Source organism: Humulus lupulus, chromosome 4, assembly GCF_963169125.1.
Source record: "Humulus lupulus chromosome 4, drHumLupu1.1, whole genome shotgun sequence".
Lineage (NCBI taxonomy): Eukaryota > Viridiplantae > Streptophyta > Magnoliopsida > Rosales > Cannabaceae > Humulus > Humulus lupulus.
This window is the reverse complement of record NC_084796.1, coordinates 220399336-220416792: the sequence shown is the minus strand read 5'-3', so window position 1 is coordinate 220416792 and position 17457 is coordinate 220399336. Positions and strand designations below refer to the sequence as shown.

At 42.1% G+C, this 17457-nt stretch overlaps 1 protein-coding gene across 1 annotated transcript; it reads right to left on the bottom strand.

The window, feature by feature from the left end:
- Positions 1-7803: 7803 nt before the first annotated feature.
- Positions 7804-9488, bottom strand: LOC133832915 (uncharacterized). Its single transcript, XM_062263190.1, has 2 exons — positions 9308-9488; positions 7804-8057 (listed from the first exon to the last, which is right to left on the bottom strand). Exons 1-2 carry the CDS (start codon positions 9486-9488, stop codon positions 7804-7806), a joined length of 435 nt encoding a protein of 144 aa, XP_062119174.1.
- Positions 9489-17457: the final 7969 nt, after the last annotated feature.

Here is a 17457-nt window from a genome sequence, read left to right as displayed (position 1 = left end):
AATTAATTAAATAATTATTTAAATCCTTTATCAAATTAATTATTTATAACTTGAACCTTGATTTAAATTTATTTATTAATTTAGATACCAATTTATCTTAATTAATAAATCTGCCATAATTTCTCTTTTCTTCTCAAAATTACACAACTCTGTGAAACTATCCAAAATTGACTTGGTCAACTTTGATAATTCTAATTGATAATTAAATCAATTAATTGAGACTATCTAGATGATTTTATCCAAGGTACAATGGGGACCATGGGCCTATGAGATCAAGCTCCAATAAGTTATCATAAATCTAACAAATAAATTTACTAACTTATTAATTCCTCGTGACTCCACTATAAACTTGGAATTGCACTCTTGAATTCATAGAACGCTCTATAACAAATATAGATACGCTATTAATTATCCATTGTTTCAACCATAATTTTCACTCAATCCTCTATAGACGGTCTACAATGAGATAGGACTAAAATACCGTTTTACCCCTCATTGTATTTTATCCTTAAAACACTTAGTTCCTTGTAAATGATATTTCAGTAAACTAATTTAATTACTGAAATGAGATCTCTATCATTTAACACCTTGAACCAAACTAAAAGGAAACCATCATTTCACTTCTTCATCAGAAGCTATAGATGTTCATATCTATGATTAGCACTCCCACTCAATTATACTACCGAGTTCCCAAGATGTAAGTATGGGCTAGTCCGTAGGGTAAGCTGGTAACGAACAAGTCAAAGAACTCGAATAATACAATCAGTTAGAATACTAACCACTCAGAATTGAGATTGAATTGACCTATGGTCAACTATATGATATGACTAGAATAGATAATAACGGTATGTTTACTTATCTTATCAACTGTCAATATCGGTCCTGTCCGATGTAACAAATACATCCGATCTTATCTACTTTGCTAATGTTCTGGCAAGAACATAACACTGTAATGTGTAAGTAGATCATTTCGTAGATTGGCAAGTCAGTGTAAATCCGGTGCACTGACTAATCTTAGGACTAACTTATTTTTGAACATATAATCATATTTATATTCCACTGTGATTACATCACTATAAATAAGATTAGCTATATGCTCGGGATTTAATAGAAGTTTATATTAAACAAATAATCATGAAAATAAAACATGTGAGCAAAGTGATTGACCAAGTCAAAAAATGATTTCTATTCTTTTATTGATAATAAAATGAGATTACAAAGAATTTGGGTTTTAATTAGGGCATAAAACCCCAACAACGGGGACCCAGTATCTCATGTGAACAATTTTGAGATACAAATGGATATTCATAAGGTGTCGGACGATGCCCGCTATAGGATCTTCCCCGCCACCCTATCTGACACCACCAAGGAGTGGTTCTTTAAGATCCCTCATGCTAGTATAATATCCTGGGAAATGTTCGTAAAATTCTACGCGGGTCGCGTACACCCCACTGAGGCTAACAAGCTAGTTGAGATACGCCAAAAGGAGGGAGAGCCCTTAAGGGAGTACGTCCAACATTTTATGCGAGCAGCGGCTAGAGCCAAAACAGTTGGCGATGAGGGAAAGATGATGGCCCTAATTGCGGGGGTTAGACGCCATTCTCCCCTCTGGAACAGCCTGAGAAAGAATGGGGTAAGAAGTACCCAAGAGTTCCTAGATCGAGCTGATCGATACATCAAGCTTGAAGATGCAATCGCTAACGAGGGGAAGTCTCCTATGAAAGACAAAGGACTGAAGGAAGATCCCGTGAAGGCTGCCAATGGGTCAGATAAACCCAATGGCAACAGGAAAGGCAACGGGTACGAAAATGGCAGAAATGGTGGAAAATGGGCGGGCAATGAGCCGTCAACATCTGAAAATAAACACCCCAAAGGCAATAAATATGAGCCAAGATTCACCAACTATACGACCCTTGTCAAAATTAGGGCGGAGGTCTACCAGGCGGCCAATGGCAATGTCTCTTATAAGCGACTAGCGCCTATAAGGAAGGATATCTCCAAGAGAGATACAAAAAAATTCTATCGTTTTCACAACGATTACGGACATGACACCAATGAGTGTAACCAGTTGAAGGACGAGATCGAATTCCTGATCAGGTAGGGACACCTAAGGAGATACGTACGAGCCGCAGAAGAGTCTCAGCGAGAGGCTAAGGGTGGCAACGAGTAGGCGCCTGCACGCCAATGCTTGCCACCTTTACAGCCAGCTCCTGTGGCAGGTACGTTACTCACCATCTATGGCAGCCCACACCTTCCAAGGGATAGTGGGAAAGTAAGAGAGCGATACGCTCGAACCTTACACCATGACCAGGACATCGAGATGATGAGTGTGGAGAATCGCCCACTAAAGAAATTTCGAACATAGGAGGAGCTGATAACCTTCTCTGAAGACGATGCTCAGTACGTCTGGTTCCCACACTCCGATCCGCTGGTCGTTGACGTCCAAATTGCCAACATGTTGGTTAAAAGGGTATTGGTTGACATAGGAAGCTCAGTCAAAATCTTGTATAAGTCTTCACTGGAAAGGATGAAGATGTCCATCAAGGACCTGGAGCCGTGTAACCAAACCATATATGGTTTTTCTGGCAAAGGGCTCACCCTGACAAGGTCGATTAGGCTTCTTGTTACAGTAGGAACTGCACCTGCAAACATGACATTACTCACTACTTTCATAGTAGTTGATTGTCCTTCAGCGTATAATTCTGTAATTGGAAGGCCAATTTTGGTCGACCTGCGAGCCATTACCTCGATTTGGCACCTTGCCATGAAATTCCCAATCGACGTAGGGGTAGGATACGTGTTGGGAAACCAGCAAGAAATGAGGGAGTGCTACAACGCCTCGATATCTAAGGCAAAGAAAGGTGGATCGAGGGAAGCTGCTGGGAAGGAGTTGCAAACGGCCAGTGATGTACAAGCCCAATCAGGTGATTCTGTCACCAAATAAGGTGTTTCCCAAAGTGAGGACAGGGATTTGGATCCTCGCTTTGGGGATTTTTATGCAGAGATAGGACCCATCGAGGACATTGAAGAGGTCCAACTCAATGAAGCAGATCCGACCAGGGTTGTGAAAGTCGGTAAAAACTTAGAGACAACAACGAAACAAGAACTGGTGGAATTTTTAAAGAAAAAATAGGAAGTCTTTGCCTGGTCGCATAAAGACATGGTTGGAATAGACCCTGTGGTCATTAGCCATGTCCTGAACATAGACAAGAGTTTTCCACCAATACAATAGAAAACAAGGCTGCTTGACAAAGACAGATCAAAAGCTCTAAAGGAAGAAGTCGAGAAGCTAAAGGAGACCGAATTCATCAGGGTAGCGTTTTATGCATCTTGGGTCTCTAATCTTGTACTGGGTCCCAAGCCGAATGGAAAGTGGAGAACGTGCGTGGATTTCACAGACCTTAATAATGCCTTCCCTAAATATTATTTCCCACTCCCTAGAATCGACCAGCTGGTCGATGCCATTGCAGGGCACGAGATCCTCTCATTTATGGATGCATACTCCGGGTACAATCAGATCAGTATGCATCCACCTGACGAGGATCACACTAGCTTTCGGACCGATGCAGGGCTTTACTGTTACAAAGTGATGCCCTTCGGTTTGAAAAATGCTGGTGCGACTTACCAATGACTAGTCAATCACATGTTCAAAGAGCTGATCAGTACAAACATGGAAGTATATGTCGGTGACATGCTGGGTAAGCCGAAGAGGCAGAAGGACATATAGGGGACCTGCAAGAGTGCTTCAACATCTTGAATAAATATCAGATGAAGCTAAATCCCCTCAAGTGTTCCTTCAGATTTGGATCAGGAAAATTCTTGGGATTTATAGTCAACACGCGAGGAATTGAGGCCAATCCCGAGAAGATCAAAGCCCTGGTCAATATGAAATCACCGACAAAAATCAAGGATGTTCAAAGCTTGACTGGAAGAATTGCTGCTCTCAGTAGATTTATTTCCAAATTAATGGACAAATGCGTCCCATTTTTTAATCTACTCAGAGGCAACAAGAAGTTCGAATGGATGGAGGAGTTCGAGCAGGCTTTCCAAGCTTTAAAGACTCACATGTTGCAGCCACCGATTCTATCGAAGCCGGTCGATAAAGAGACTCTGTTAATCTACTTGGTGATCACAGAATACGCTGCTAGTGCTGTTCTAGTGAGAGAGGAAGAGGGTGTGCAAAAGGCCATTTATTATGTAAGTAAGAGGCTAATAGGAGCAGAACTGCGGTAGCCACCAATTGAAAAATTAGCCTATTGCTTGATCTTAGCCTCCAAAAAGCTGTGGGCATACTTCCAAGCTCACCCAATCACAGTTTTGACTGACCAACCTTTACGGCAAAATCTGCAGAAGCCAGAAGCCGTAGGCTGATTGTTGAAATGGGCGGTTGAACTTGGGAAGTTTGATATCTCTTACTTACCACGAGCCGCAATGAAAGGACAAGCTTTGGCTGACTTCATCGCAGAACTCATTGGGCTTCTAGACAACGAGCATCCAGAAGAGCCTGGAGAGCTTGAACCTCAAAACCAAACTCCCTCATGGAAGTTGTTCACGGACGACTCTTCTAATGAGCATCATGCTAGAGCCGGAGTGATTTTGATAATGCCTGAAGGGCATCAATTTCACTGCGCAATTAGATTCGACTTCATGATGTCCAACAACGAAGCATAGTACGAGGCATTGCTCGCAGGGTTACGATTAGCCAGAGACATGAACATAAAGTCACTTGAAATATACAGTGACTCTCAATTAGTGGTCAATCAGATCATTGGAGAATACCAGGCCTGAGGTCTAAAGATGGTTGCCTACTTGAATAAAGCAAAGGATCTATTGGCACAATTTGATAAGTACATTCTTCAGCAAGTGCCTCACGACCAGAATTCAAACACTGATGCTTTGGCCAAATTAGCGAGCGCCAAGGATGCTGATACCCTGAATATAGTACCAGTTGAATGGCCGTCGGCACCAAGCATCCAGATAGAAGAAACCTATTTGGTGATTGAGGCAGTAGATACATGGATGGCACCTTACATAGAGTTCCTGACGCAAGGTGTGTCACGGACGGACATAAACAAAGCTAGGACCCTTCAGCGGCAGGCTGCTAGGTATATCTTGGTCGATGGAATCTTGTACCGAAGGGGATAATCAATGCCACTCCTCAGGTGTATTTTGAAAGAGAAGGCCAAAGAATTGATGAGAAAGGTCCACAAGGGCTTTTGTGGGGACCATGCTGGCGGGTAGAGTTTATAAAAAAAGATCCTAAGGCAAGGATACTTCTGGCCAACAATGAATGAAGACTTGATGGAATTTGTGCGGAGGTGCGACAAGTGCCACAGATTCTCCAAAATTCCGCGAGGAGCCACTAATGAACTAAAACAGATGCAATGTCCGTGGCCATTCACAGTCTGGGGTATAGACCTAATCGGATCTTTGCCCACAGGGAAGGGTGGCATCAAATATGCCATGGTGGCCGTTGATTACTTCACAAAGTGGGCCGAAGCTGAGCCACTCGCAACCATAATGACCAAGAAAGTCCTAGATTCTGTGGTGAAGAACATCGTGTGTCGCTATGGATTGCCAAGAAAAATTGTCTCAGACAATGGTACACAATTTGATAGTGATCCGTTCACAGATTTTTGCGAGGGGCATGGAATTATCAAAACTTTTCTTCAGTTGCCCACCCTCAGGCAAACAGACAAGTCGAGGTAGTCAATAAAACGCTAAAGGATACTCTGAAGAGGAGGCTTGAGGAAGCAAAGGGGGCATGGCCAGAGCAATTGCCTGAAGTCTTCTGGTCATATAGAATGTCCCATCGCACAGGAACAGGCCATACTCCATTTTCCTTGGCTTATGGATATGAGGCTATGTTGCCTGTTAAGTTAGATCCGCCATCGCATCAGAGAATGACGTTCGATGAAGGCTCTAATAGCCAGCTATTGATGGAATCTCTAGATTTGGTGATGAAAAGCGTGAGCAAGCCCAACTCCGAGTAGTGGCATACCAGCAAAAGGTCGCCTAGTATTTTAATTCTAAAGTACGTGGAAGGAAATTAAATGTAGGAGATCTAGTACTTAGAAGGGTTTTCCTCAACACCCACAACCAGGCCGCTGGAGTACTCGGACCTAACTAGGAAGGACCGTACCAAATTGAAGAATTCCTCCATCTAGGCACTTACAAACTTTCTCGCTTAAATGGAGATCTCATTCCTCACTATTGGAATGGAGAACAACTAGAAAGTACTATCAATAAACAATTGTTCTTAAAGAATTAGCTTCTATTAATTTTACTTTATACAAGTTATGAAAAAGGGTTGGTCATTTTATATGACTAATCGCTTATAAGTGTAAGATCATTTTGGTGATCACTCGTACAAGCACGTCTTGTCCATTTACTACGAGAAATAAAAGGGACTATGCGCAGCCAGTCAATCTTGCAAACTATTGTATTTATTACAAGTATTTTCTCATTACGTGTGTTGTTTTGCTATATTCTCATTTTAAAATTTATCCTACGAGCAGAAATGTTCAAACAGGTCCTAGTCAAGGCAAGTGACCAAGGACCTAAAGCTCCTCAATCACTTGGGGGCATATAAGGTATCTAGTAAGTAAAGCATATCAAAAGGTATGTAAACACACGAGCAAAATAAGTGAAAGCATGCTAGGGTACTTAGAGTATTTTTCAAAATTTTATTATTTTGTTAAATCAAACCAAAGTACTATGCTAAGTTTGGTCATGCGAACAGGTGTTATAATAAGATGAAAATATTATATAATACCAAAAATGAATCCTTTTACACCGCGAGCAGTCACTGCTCGGATGTAATTGTTTGTTAAAAGGAAAAAAGGTGCCCATGCAGCAATAAAAATAGAAATTGTCTTTACATCACGACCCGTAGGTCATGTATCTAAAATATAAAGTAAGAAAAATAAAAACACTACGAGGCAGGAGGGTCTTGAGGAGTGTCCTGGTCGACGGTAGTTCTAGCTTCATTTTCCGCGCCGTCAATCCTCGTTGCTAAGGAGATTTTTAGGGAGGCAGGAATTTTGGCTCTTTCTTCTTCCTCCAGGAGAATAGTGCACAGGGCTATTTGAGTTCACCTTAGACGTTCGGAAAGATAATTGAAGTTGGCCCCACGATTGTGCTTCCAGAACTCGTAGAAGCAAAGGTGAGTGGCTTCCCTATACTTCTCCAAGTTGCTGTGGTTAGTCTCCTCAAGCACCTGGATGTGACGCTCCAACTCCTCAGTCTCCTTTCTGCTCGCAATTAGATCAACCTCAAGCTGTTTGGCCTCTTGGCAGTTAAGTCTAGCACACTCCCTAAACTTCTCTTTGTCTGCATTGGCGTTAGCCAGGGCAGTCTGGAACTGCAGCAGCTCTTCGGTCAGTTGGGAGTTTTGCTCGAACAATTTGGTGTTCTTGCCGAGCAGTTATGTGTTTTTCTCGAGTAGTTCAACATTCTTCCCCTTGAGCACCTTCATCACCTCAGTGTGCATGGTGTCAGAGTCTTTGGTCTGGGTGACCAAAGTCCTTATGCGGTGCCAACTAGCAGTTATTGTCAGCAATTCCTGCGATCAGGTGAAGAGATAAGAGGATGGTAGTTAATGACAAAGTAAAATAACTCAGCTAAAGAAAAGCACCTTACACTAGCTATCTCGTTCAGCCCTCGGTTTATTATCTGGTTGGCCTCCATGGAGTTGGTGCCGACAATGGCCTCTCAGCTGCGTTTGTGCTTTGAGAGTTTTTATATCCTCTCTCTGGCTGAGCCAACTACCGTGTTGGTTAGGGCATCTTCAGGTTGACTGCCTTAAGGTGTCTGGTCGGTTGGCGCTGGAGGGGTATAGTTCTGCTCGGCGGCTGCAGGAGAAGATTGCTGGTCAAGTGGTGTCGGAGGTGGCGTTGTTTCCTTTGAGGGAGCAGCAGCTGGAAGATCCTCAGTCCGGGCCTTCTTGTTCGAAGAGGCCTTGCTATTTTCCCTGCGGTGCCGCTTGCTTTCTTTCTTCCTGCTCGATGGAACAGCAGGTGCGGTGTAGCGGTCGAACATATCTCTGGAAGACATATCTGCAAGTAAGGAAGCATTGCAAGCAGTTAGATGACATGTATAGATGGAGTTAAAAATGAAAGCAAGGAAATTATAAGTAAAGTACTCGTGCTATAACTATTGGTCGCTACATTACTTACTGAACTGCTGTTACACTCACTCACTGCCTGGAAGAAATCTGAATTTAAATTTGGAGTGTACTTAAAGTTGCCGTCCCTGTCAAATAAATGATAGGGAATGGGCAAACTGTCTAAGAATGAGAAGACATTACCGTTCTCATCTGAAGACTCATCGATGGGTGTAGGGGGTTCGAAAACTTTCTTTTTTCCCTTTCTCGAAGGGGCAGGAGAGCATCTGCTTGCGAGGTGCTAGAGGGTTCGCTAATTATCACTCCAGTTGTCCTCCTCCTTGGAGGTTGCGACACGTCCGGGTGCTGCTCGGGAATTTCTCCACTAGTTGACTCCCTCACGTCCTGGTGAGGTGTTAGAAGCCCAACCAACCTTAGGTTGGCTTCAGTGACCAGTTGTTTGACGCTTTTTTCTACGTCAGTCATGCTGGCCAGTAATGTTGCTCGAATCTCCATTTCTGGAGTAGGGGCTGGTCTCATCCATGGACCTGAAGAGGGCTAATTTTCTAAGGAGAATGCAGATAGAATAAAAAGAAATAAACAACCAAGAGAACGAAGAAGTTACCTCCTTGGGTGAAGGCTAGGTTGTTGGCGACCAAACTAGTAGTTAAAAAGTACTCTTGGTAGTACTTTCCTACATTAGACTTGTAGGTAGTCTCACTCATGAAGGTGCGGGTCGATTCCTGATCCCAGAGATGAAAGCACCCCGTGTTGTCCTGGTTGGGGTTAGATTTGAGATCGAACAGTAATTGATCTCATGAGGCGAAGGGAGAGGCTATTTTTTATGGCTGTAAAGGATATAGAGTGCGGAAAGCATTCTATACCCATTTTGGGCTATTTGGAAAGGAGTGACCACGAAGTAATTGGCCACTCCCTGGAAGAAAGGATGGAGAGGTAGGGTTGCCCCTGCCTCAATGTGATACCTCGACCAGGCACTGAAGGCGCCACCGGGCAGGTTTGCCCGCTGGTCGGTGGAAGGTAGGAATAAAGTTACCCCCGAAAGTCCGTACTTTCTGAGGAATTTTTTTACCATCCTAGCAATGATTTGGCTAGGAGGGGAAAGGTACCATTCGACGTCTGGTCAAAGGACATCGCAGGGGCAGGCCTGTCTTTGGATTTCGGGACTAGTGTTTTCGGCTCTACCACTGGTCGAGGGAATTTCAGCTCGAGGAGTAGGCTGATTTTCAGAAGGTTTAGATGCTTTCTTTTTCTTGGTGGTGGATTTTACTCTACCCATATTTGATGGACTGGAAGGAGGTCTGTTGGGTGGAATACGAGAGAAAGGAATCTCTGGGATGAGTAGCGATGGCTGTTCTTCGTCCATAAGCAGCTGAGTGAGCAAGTCGTCGTCAATTGGCCTCTCATCTCCTCACGGATCTTGCATGAAAATCTGCGAACAGAGAAGGGGAGATGATAATCTACGACCCAAAAGACCAAGAAGTGTTAAGAGTTGGAATAACGTTGATCGCATATAAAAGTTAAGCTTTTATATGACCAGCAACATTCTAGCAAAGACACTAAATTACATACGAGCAGTTTGGAAAATGGATCAAAAAGCATAAGTAAAAAAAATTTCAGGAAAAACTTTTTCGACTCTGAAGGGGCGGGAAAAACCCAGTTTTTCTATAAGCTTAAAAATCAAATTTTTACGCCCTAAATTCATGATCCTAACTACCAAACTAGTTCCTAATCCCAGCAAGGTGTTATTTTCCTACCATATTTAGCGTAGATCAACATACCCATTTACCCTAAAATCATTTTGCAAGAACTGACAGAGATATTCAAGAACTCAGAAATAAAAAATAATGGGAAAACATGCACAGCACAACATAATAGAAAGACATCAATTAGAAAACTTACTTGTATAAAAGATGGAGTAGATTTCTGACATGCTAAGTCGATATTGGCTGGGCAGGAGCTTCGTGGATCGCCAAGAATCGTCTAAGTTTCTGGAAGTTTTGCACCTTGTTCTTCAGAGTTCTTGAAGGCAAGAGGATTGGTAAAAAGTAAAAAATGAAGAGAGTGGGTTATTTATATTGATCGTGGCACTGTAAAAGAGGTAATAATGGGATTAACTTTTCAAGGCATGGGGAAGCACGATAGCCGTCAGACAACTTTTGGGAAACTGAAAAGACATGATTGGTTGCCTTTTTCGAGAAGGCATGGACGACTTTAACAGATTTGGTGGGGTATGCGAATGGTCAGTCTCCTAAGTTTACTTTATGCTGGTCGAAGTAAATTAAACTTGGGGGGCAAATGTTTACCCAAAAATGGCTCCTGATGATGTGGCAAGAATTTATTACACGTGGTTGGCACGTGGCAGCGCTTAAGTGAAGGGATGTTGTTCACCTATTGACCAAATGTTTATTGCTACATCAAATCTCGTGTTTAGATGCGACCAGTCTGGTTGCATGTTTCAATTTATTTCCTTTAAGAAACGCAATCTTGTAATAACTACATTTATTATATTTTCTCTTTATTTCCTTGATATGCTGATATTAAAGATAATTAAGGCCCATTGGCCCATGTAACCCCTTTGAGCCTATAAATATGAATGAGAGGGCTCAAGGAAGGGACTTTTGAACCTTGAACTTGTATACTCATAGAGAAAGTATAGTGTGATTCTCCACTGAAGGTTGTAATTCTCCTGAGGCTTATGAAACTCAAGAACCCTTTTGATCACGACATTGGGATTCAACATCAATAAGAACACTAAGTGGACGTAGATTATTACCACACAATTGGGGCTGAACCACTATAAATCGCTTCTGTCACTTATTCTCTTCTTAATTTCCTTTTCATTCTTTGTCGTTATTTTGACTCCATGTCGTTGGCCAAATCAAGGGTCAACATCATTAAATATCCTTGTCAATATAGGATTCCATCGAGCAGGATAAATTGAGTTGATTGCCTTTGTAGTGTCCTTGCCTTATTCCTATCTGTAGGTAGCCATCCTTGCTCGAGATATTGAATAATGGGAGTCATCCACGTGTTAGACACTTGTATTACTAGGGAAGATTCTTCTATTTGAATGATAGGAGCTATCAAATGTTCGATCGGTACTATGCTCAAAGTGTCAGCATCTTTGGTACTCGCTAATTTGGCCAAGGCATCGCCATCTGAGTTCTGGTTACGAGGTGCTGGAAAATATACTTCTCGAATTGTGCTAGCAAGTGTTTTGCCTTGTTTAGATACGCAACCATCTTAAGACCCCTAGCCTGATATTCTCCAATGATTTAATTAACAACTAACTAGGAATCGATGTATATCTCTAATGACTTTATATTCATATCCTTGGCTAGTCTCAAACATGCGAGCAGTGCTTCGTACTCAGCCTCGTTGTTGGAGGCAGTAAAGTTGAATCTTATTGTGTAGTGGAACTGATGCCCTTTTGGGGTAATTAAAATCAACCCTACCCCTGAATTGTGCTCATTAGATGACCCGTCTACGAACAACCTCCAGACGGGAGTTTATTATTGATCTTCAGGCTCTATAATCAGCTCGCTTGCTGGGAGTCCAGTGAATTCAGCTACGAAGTCTGCTAAGGCCTGACCCTTTATGGCTACTCGAGGTGCCTAAGAAATTTTGAATTGCCCTAGCTCAACTACCCATTTTAGTAGTCGATCAGTTGCTTTTGGTTTTTGTAAGACTTGCCGTATTGGCTGGTTGGTGAAAACAACTATGAGATGAGACTAAAAGTAAGGTCGCAACTTTCACAGTATTAAGTAGTAAGCCAATTTCTCTATAGTCTTATAGCGTAATTCTGATCCCACTAGCCTTTTGCTTATGTAGTATACTGGCTTTTGAATGTTGTCTTCTTCCCTGATTAAAATAGCACTGGTAGCATACTCTGTTATGGCTAGGTAGATATACAAAGTTTCTCATTCGACCGACTTTGACAGAATGGGTGGTTGCGACATATGGGCTTTAAGTGCTTGAAAAGCCTGTTCGCACTCTTCTATCCACTCGAACTTTTTGTTTCCTCTGAGTAGATTAAAAAACGGGACGCACTTGTCCGTAGACTTAGATATGAATCTACTCAAGGTCGCGATTCTCCCTGTCAGGCTTTGTACATCTTTAACTTTGGCTGGTGATTGCATCTCGATCAGTGCTTCAATCTTTTCAGGATTGGCTTCGATTCCTTGCGAGTTTACTATGAATCCCAAAAAATTTCCTGATCCAAAGCCAAAGGAACACTTAAGAGGATTAAGCTTCATATGATATTTGTTCAAGATGTTGAAGCATTCCTGCAGGTCCTTGGTGTGTTCACCAACTTTTATTGACTTAACCAGCATATCATCGAAGTAAACCTCTATGTTATTGTCGATATGATCTTTGAACATGTAGTTTACTAGTCGCTGGTAAGTCATACTAGCGTTTTTTAAACTGAAAGGCATTACTTTGTAGCAGTAAAGCCCCGTATTTGTTCGAAAGCTAGTGTGTTCTTCATTAGGTTGATGCATACTAATTTGATTATAGCCAGAGTATGCATCCATGAATGACAAAATTTCATTTCCTGATGTAGCATCGACCAACTGGCCGATTCTTGGAAGTGGAAAATAATCCTTCGAGCAGGCTTTATTAAGGTCTGTGAAATCGACGCATGTCCTCTACTTACCATTTGGTTTAGGAACAAGTATGGGATTAGAGACCCAAGTTGGATAAAACGTTACCCTGATTAATCCATATTCCTTCAGCTTCTTGACTTCTTCCTTTAAGGCTTTAGACATGTCCTTGTCGAGCAACCTTCTTTTTTGTTGCACTGGTGGGTGGTTTTTATCTATATTCAAAACATGGCTGATAACTGCTAGGTCTATCCCAACCATGTCTTTATGCAACCAGGAAAAGACCTCCTTGTTCCTCCTCAAAAACTCCGCCAGCTCTTTTTTTACCGACTTTCACAACTTTAATCGGATCTTTTTCTTCTAGTTGGACCTCCTCGAGGTCTTCCATGGGTCCAATGTTTTCTTCAAAATCCCCAAAGCGAGGATCTAAGTCCTTATCCTCACTTTGGGAAACGACCTATTTGGTGACTTGTTCACCTGATTGGGCTTATGATTCGTTTACCCCCAGCAACCTTTTTTCTGTTGCGCTCCCCGATCCGCCTTTTCTTGCCTTTGTGATCGAGGAGTTGTAACATTCTTTGGCTTCTCGCTGATTTCCCAATACGCACCCAACTCTTGCATTAGTTGGAAACTTCATGGCCAGATGCCAGATCGAAGTTACTGCTCACAAATAAACCAAGATATGTCTTCCAATCACAGCGCTGTACACGGACGAACAATCAACTACTATAAAAGTAGTGAGTAATGTCCTATTTCCGAGTGCCAATCCTGCCGTATCGGGAGTCTGATTGACCCTGTGGGAGCTAGCCCCTCACCAAAGAAACCGTAGATGGTCTGGTTGCATGGTTCTAAATCCTGCACTGATAGTTTCATTCTTCTCAGTGAAGACTTGTATAGAATGTTCACCGAGCTTCCAGTATCCACCAGGTTTCATTTAACCATCATGTTGGTAATTTGTACGTCCACGACCAAAGGATATGAGTGGGAGAATCGTACATGCTGTGCGTCCAGCTCAGAGAAAGTTATTAACTCTTCCTCTGTTCTAGATTTTTTGGGAGTTCGCTCCTCGATGTTTAGCATTTCTATGTCATGATCTTGATGTAGGGTCCTGGAATATCTCTTTCTTGCCTTACCACTATCACCAGATATATGCGGTCCCCCGCACATGGTTAGCAAAGTACCAGCAACCGGAGCTGGCTGCTGAGGAGGCGAGCGTTGGTGTTGAGGCGCTTGTTCATTGCCTCCGTTAGCCCCTTGATGGGAATCTCCCCCTGCTCTTACATATCTTCTAAGATGTCCTTGTCAGATAAGGAACTCGATCTCATCCTTTTGTTGGTTACACTCGTTGGTATCATGACCATAGTTTTTGTGGAAACAACAAAACTTGGTTGTGTCCCTCTTGGATATGTCTTTCCTGATAAGGGCTGGTCGCCTAAAGGGGACTGTGATATGACTGAACCGATACACTTCAACTTGGCTATTGACCAGGGCCAGGTAATTGGTGAAACTCGGCTCATATCTGTTATGCATAGGGCACTTGTTATCAGACGTTGTCTGCTCAGTGTTTTCCATTTTTCCTCCATTCTTATTATTACCATTGTCGTTGTTGTCGTTAGATTTTCCAGACCCACTGGTAGCTTTGGCCGACTCTTCCTTCTTGCCCTGGTAAGCCTTTGGGGACTTTCCTTCATTGGCGACAGCCTCCTCCAGCTTGATGTATTTGTCTGGTCGATCCATAAATTCTTGAGTGCTCTTGACTCCATTTTTCCATAGGGTGCTCTAGAGGGGAGATTGGCGTTGCACTCCAGCTGTGATGCCCATCATCTTTCCCTCATCTCCAACAGTCTTGGCCCGAGCAGATGCTCACATAAACTGCTCTATATACTCTTTAAGAGACTCTCCTTCCTTTTGTCAGATATCAACCAACTTACTGGGCTCTGTTGGATGTATTCGACCAGGATAAAATTGTCCGTAGAATTATTCTACGAACATTTCCCATGAAACTATGCTGGTCAGTGGAAACTTGAAGTACCACTCCTGGGCAGAATCAGACAAAGTGGTAGGAAAGATCCTAAATTGAGCATCTTTGGACACCATCTGGATGTCCATTTGTATCTCAAACTTATTCACGTGAGATACCGAGTCTTCTCTTCCAGTGAAGTTGGGCAGTACTGACATTTTGAACTTTCTTGGGATTTCTGCCACAACAATTATGTTGATGAATGGGGTGCCCTTTCTCCAGTCATTCTATATGGGACATTTTATTCCTGATCAGTTGTTTCATAGCCTGATTCAAGGCATCTATTTGAGCCTGAATAACGTCTGGTATGGTAGAAGCGGCCAAAGATGGGGGGAAGTACTCATCGTGTCTTCCCTTCGGTCATTAAGTACGCCCCTTAGATCCCCATCCCTACGTCTCTACTCGCTGGCACCTAGTCGGTCAAAGACGTTGGGTTGTTTAGGCTGCCCCCAGCATTTTGGCTTGTTGGTCGGTTGTCCATCAAAGGAGGATTTTGCTGCCCATTCCTTTCTTCCTGATGTCGGCTATTGTTCCTCATATCATAACCAGAGTTTGCTTTGTTGTAATCATGGCCATCTTTGAATTGCGACTTGTGAGTGTACGACCTGCTGTATGCATTGTTCCCCTCTATTCTCCCTGGTCCATCTCAGTAAACAGGTGGAGGCCTGCGCTAGTTGTTGGGTCCCCAAACATTTCTCTGTCATGCGGGGTCCCAGACCGCAGAGCTTGAGTCCATTTGTATTCTACTTCTTGAGGGACATTGTCCCCTGCTAGGAGGGTTCTGTTCGCCAGTTGTTTGATGTCTAGGGCTTCTGGGACGCTGTTCGTCCCTATTCCTGTTTGTGCTGTTGCGTATTATCTTGACCAGCACGAGAGGGTGGTTGCTGCTCGTTATTTTTGTTAGGATTCTGGGTCTGCCTTTCTTGCTGAGCAGCTGGGTGTGGTTTCAGTCACTGTGAACTCCTTGAGTATGGTGGATTTTGAGGACACTAGGGGTGATCCAATTGCAGATTTTGAGGAGGGTGAAGGTTTGGTGGCAGATCTGGCTGAGAGGTTCGTGCAGGTGGAGCATGAGGCTATCCTCGAACCAACTGAATGGATGCCTCTAAATTTTCTGTAGTGTCTCTCTGTTGACGATCCATGTCTGCCCGTCATTCGTTCAGCTCTCGGCATTGTCAGTCGATCTCCATTTGCTGCATCACCATAGTTTCAGCTGCATTCTCTTTCTTAGATTTTAGAGTGGCTAACTCGTCTTGCAACACTCCCAAAGATGTTTGTAAGGTTTCAGCTTCCATCTCCTCCTCTTCCAATTCCACCTGTGGCTTATCCTCCGCGACACCTGGTGGAGGAGGTGGATTTGGCACATTTTCAGATGTCTGTCTAGCTTGACCCGCTCTCCTCGAGTTCTTCGCCATTGTTATCATGAAGTTCTTGAGTTTGAGTCTCAATTAAAGCACCAAAATGTTGACTCTCGATTTAGTCAACGACACGGAGTCACTAAAAATGATAAGAATTATGAAACTGAATGCAAGAACTAAAACAACACAAAGATTTTATAGTGGTTCGGCCCCAGATATTGGTAATAACCTACGTCCATTTAGTGTTTTTATTGATGTGAACTACAAAACCTGCGATCAAGAAACTAGGTTTCACTAAGTTTCACAAGCTCTGAGGTTGAATACAAAGAATCATGTATAAAAGCACTTGTTCTCTCTGAATACAAAATATTGTGTATCCCTTAAATGAATCCCATTAGTCCTATTTATAGGCTCAAGGATGTACATATGGGCCTATGGGCCGTCCTTAACTTTGTTGGGGTTTTATGCCCTAATTAAAACCAAATTTCTTTGTAATCTCATTTATTATAAATAAAAGAATAGAAATAATTTTTTTGACTTGGTCAATCACTTTGCTCACATGTTTTATTTTTATGATTATTTATTTAATATAAACTTCTATTAAATCTCGAGTATATAGCTAATCATATTTATAGTGACGTAATCATAGTGGAATATAAATATGATTATATGTTCAAAATATTTAGTCCTAAGATTAGTTAGTCCACAGAATTTACACTGACTTGCCAATCTATGATATGATCTACTTAGACATTGTAGTGTTATGTTCTTTCCAGAACATAAGCAAAGTAGATAAGATCGGATGTATTTGTTACATCGGACTGGACCGATATTGAAAGAAGATAGGATAAGTAAACATACCATTATTATTAAATCTAGTCATATGATATAGTTGACAATAGGTAATTTCAATCTCAATTTAGAGTGGTTAGTATTCTAACTGATTGTATTATTTGAGTTATTTGACTTGTTCGTTACCAACTTACCCTACGGACTAGCCTGTACTTACATCTTGGGAACTCGGTAGTATAATTGAGTGGGGGTGTTAATAATAGATATGAACATCTATAGCTTCTAATGAAGAAGTGAAATGATGGTTTCCTTTTAGTTTTGTTCAAGGTGCTAAAAGATAGAGATCTCATTTCAATAATTAATATTATTTTATTGAAATATCATTTACAAGGAACTAAGTTTTTTAAGGATAAAATACAACGAGGGGTAAAATGGTAATTTAGTCTCATCTCATTGTAGACTGTCTTTAGAGGATTGAGTGACGATTGTGGTTGTAACAATGGATAATTAATAACTTATCTATATTTGTTTATAGAGTGTTCTATGAATTCAAAAGTG

What these genes read in the sequence shown, in the direction of transcription:
- LOC133832915 (XM_062263190.1), bottom strand. Translation starts at nt 9,488, where the DNA reads ATGGACGAAGAACAGCCATCGCTACTCATCCCAGAGATTCCTTTCTCT. An exon ending in TGAAATTCCCTCGACCAGTG is followed by an intron (nt 8,058 to 9,307) that starts GTAGAGCCGAAA and finishes CCTTACTTGCAG; the next exon opens with ATATGTCTTCCAGAGATATG.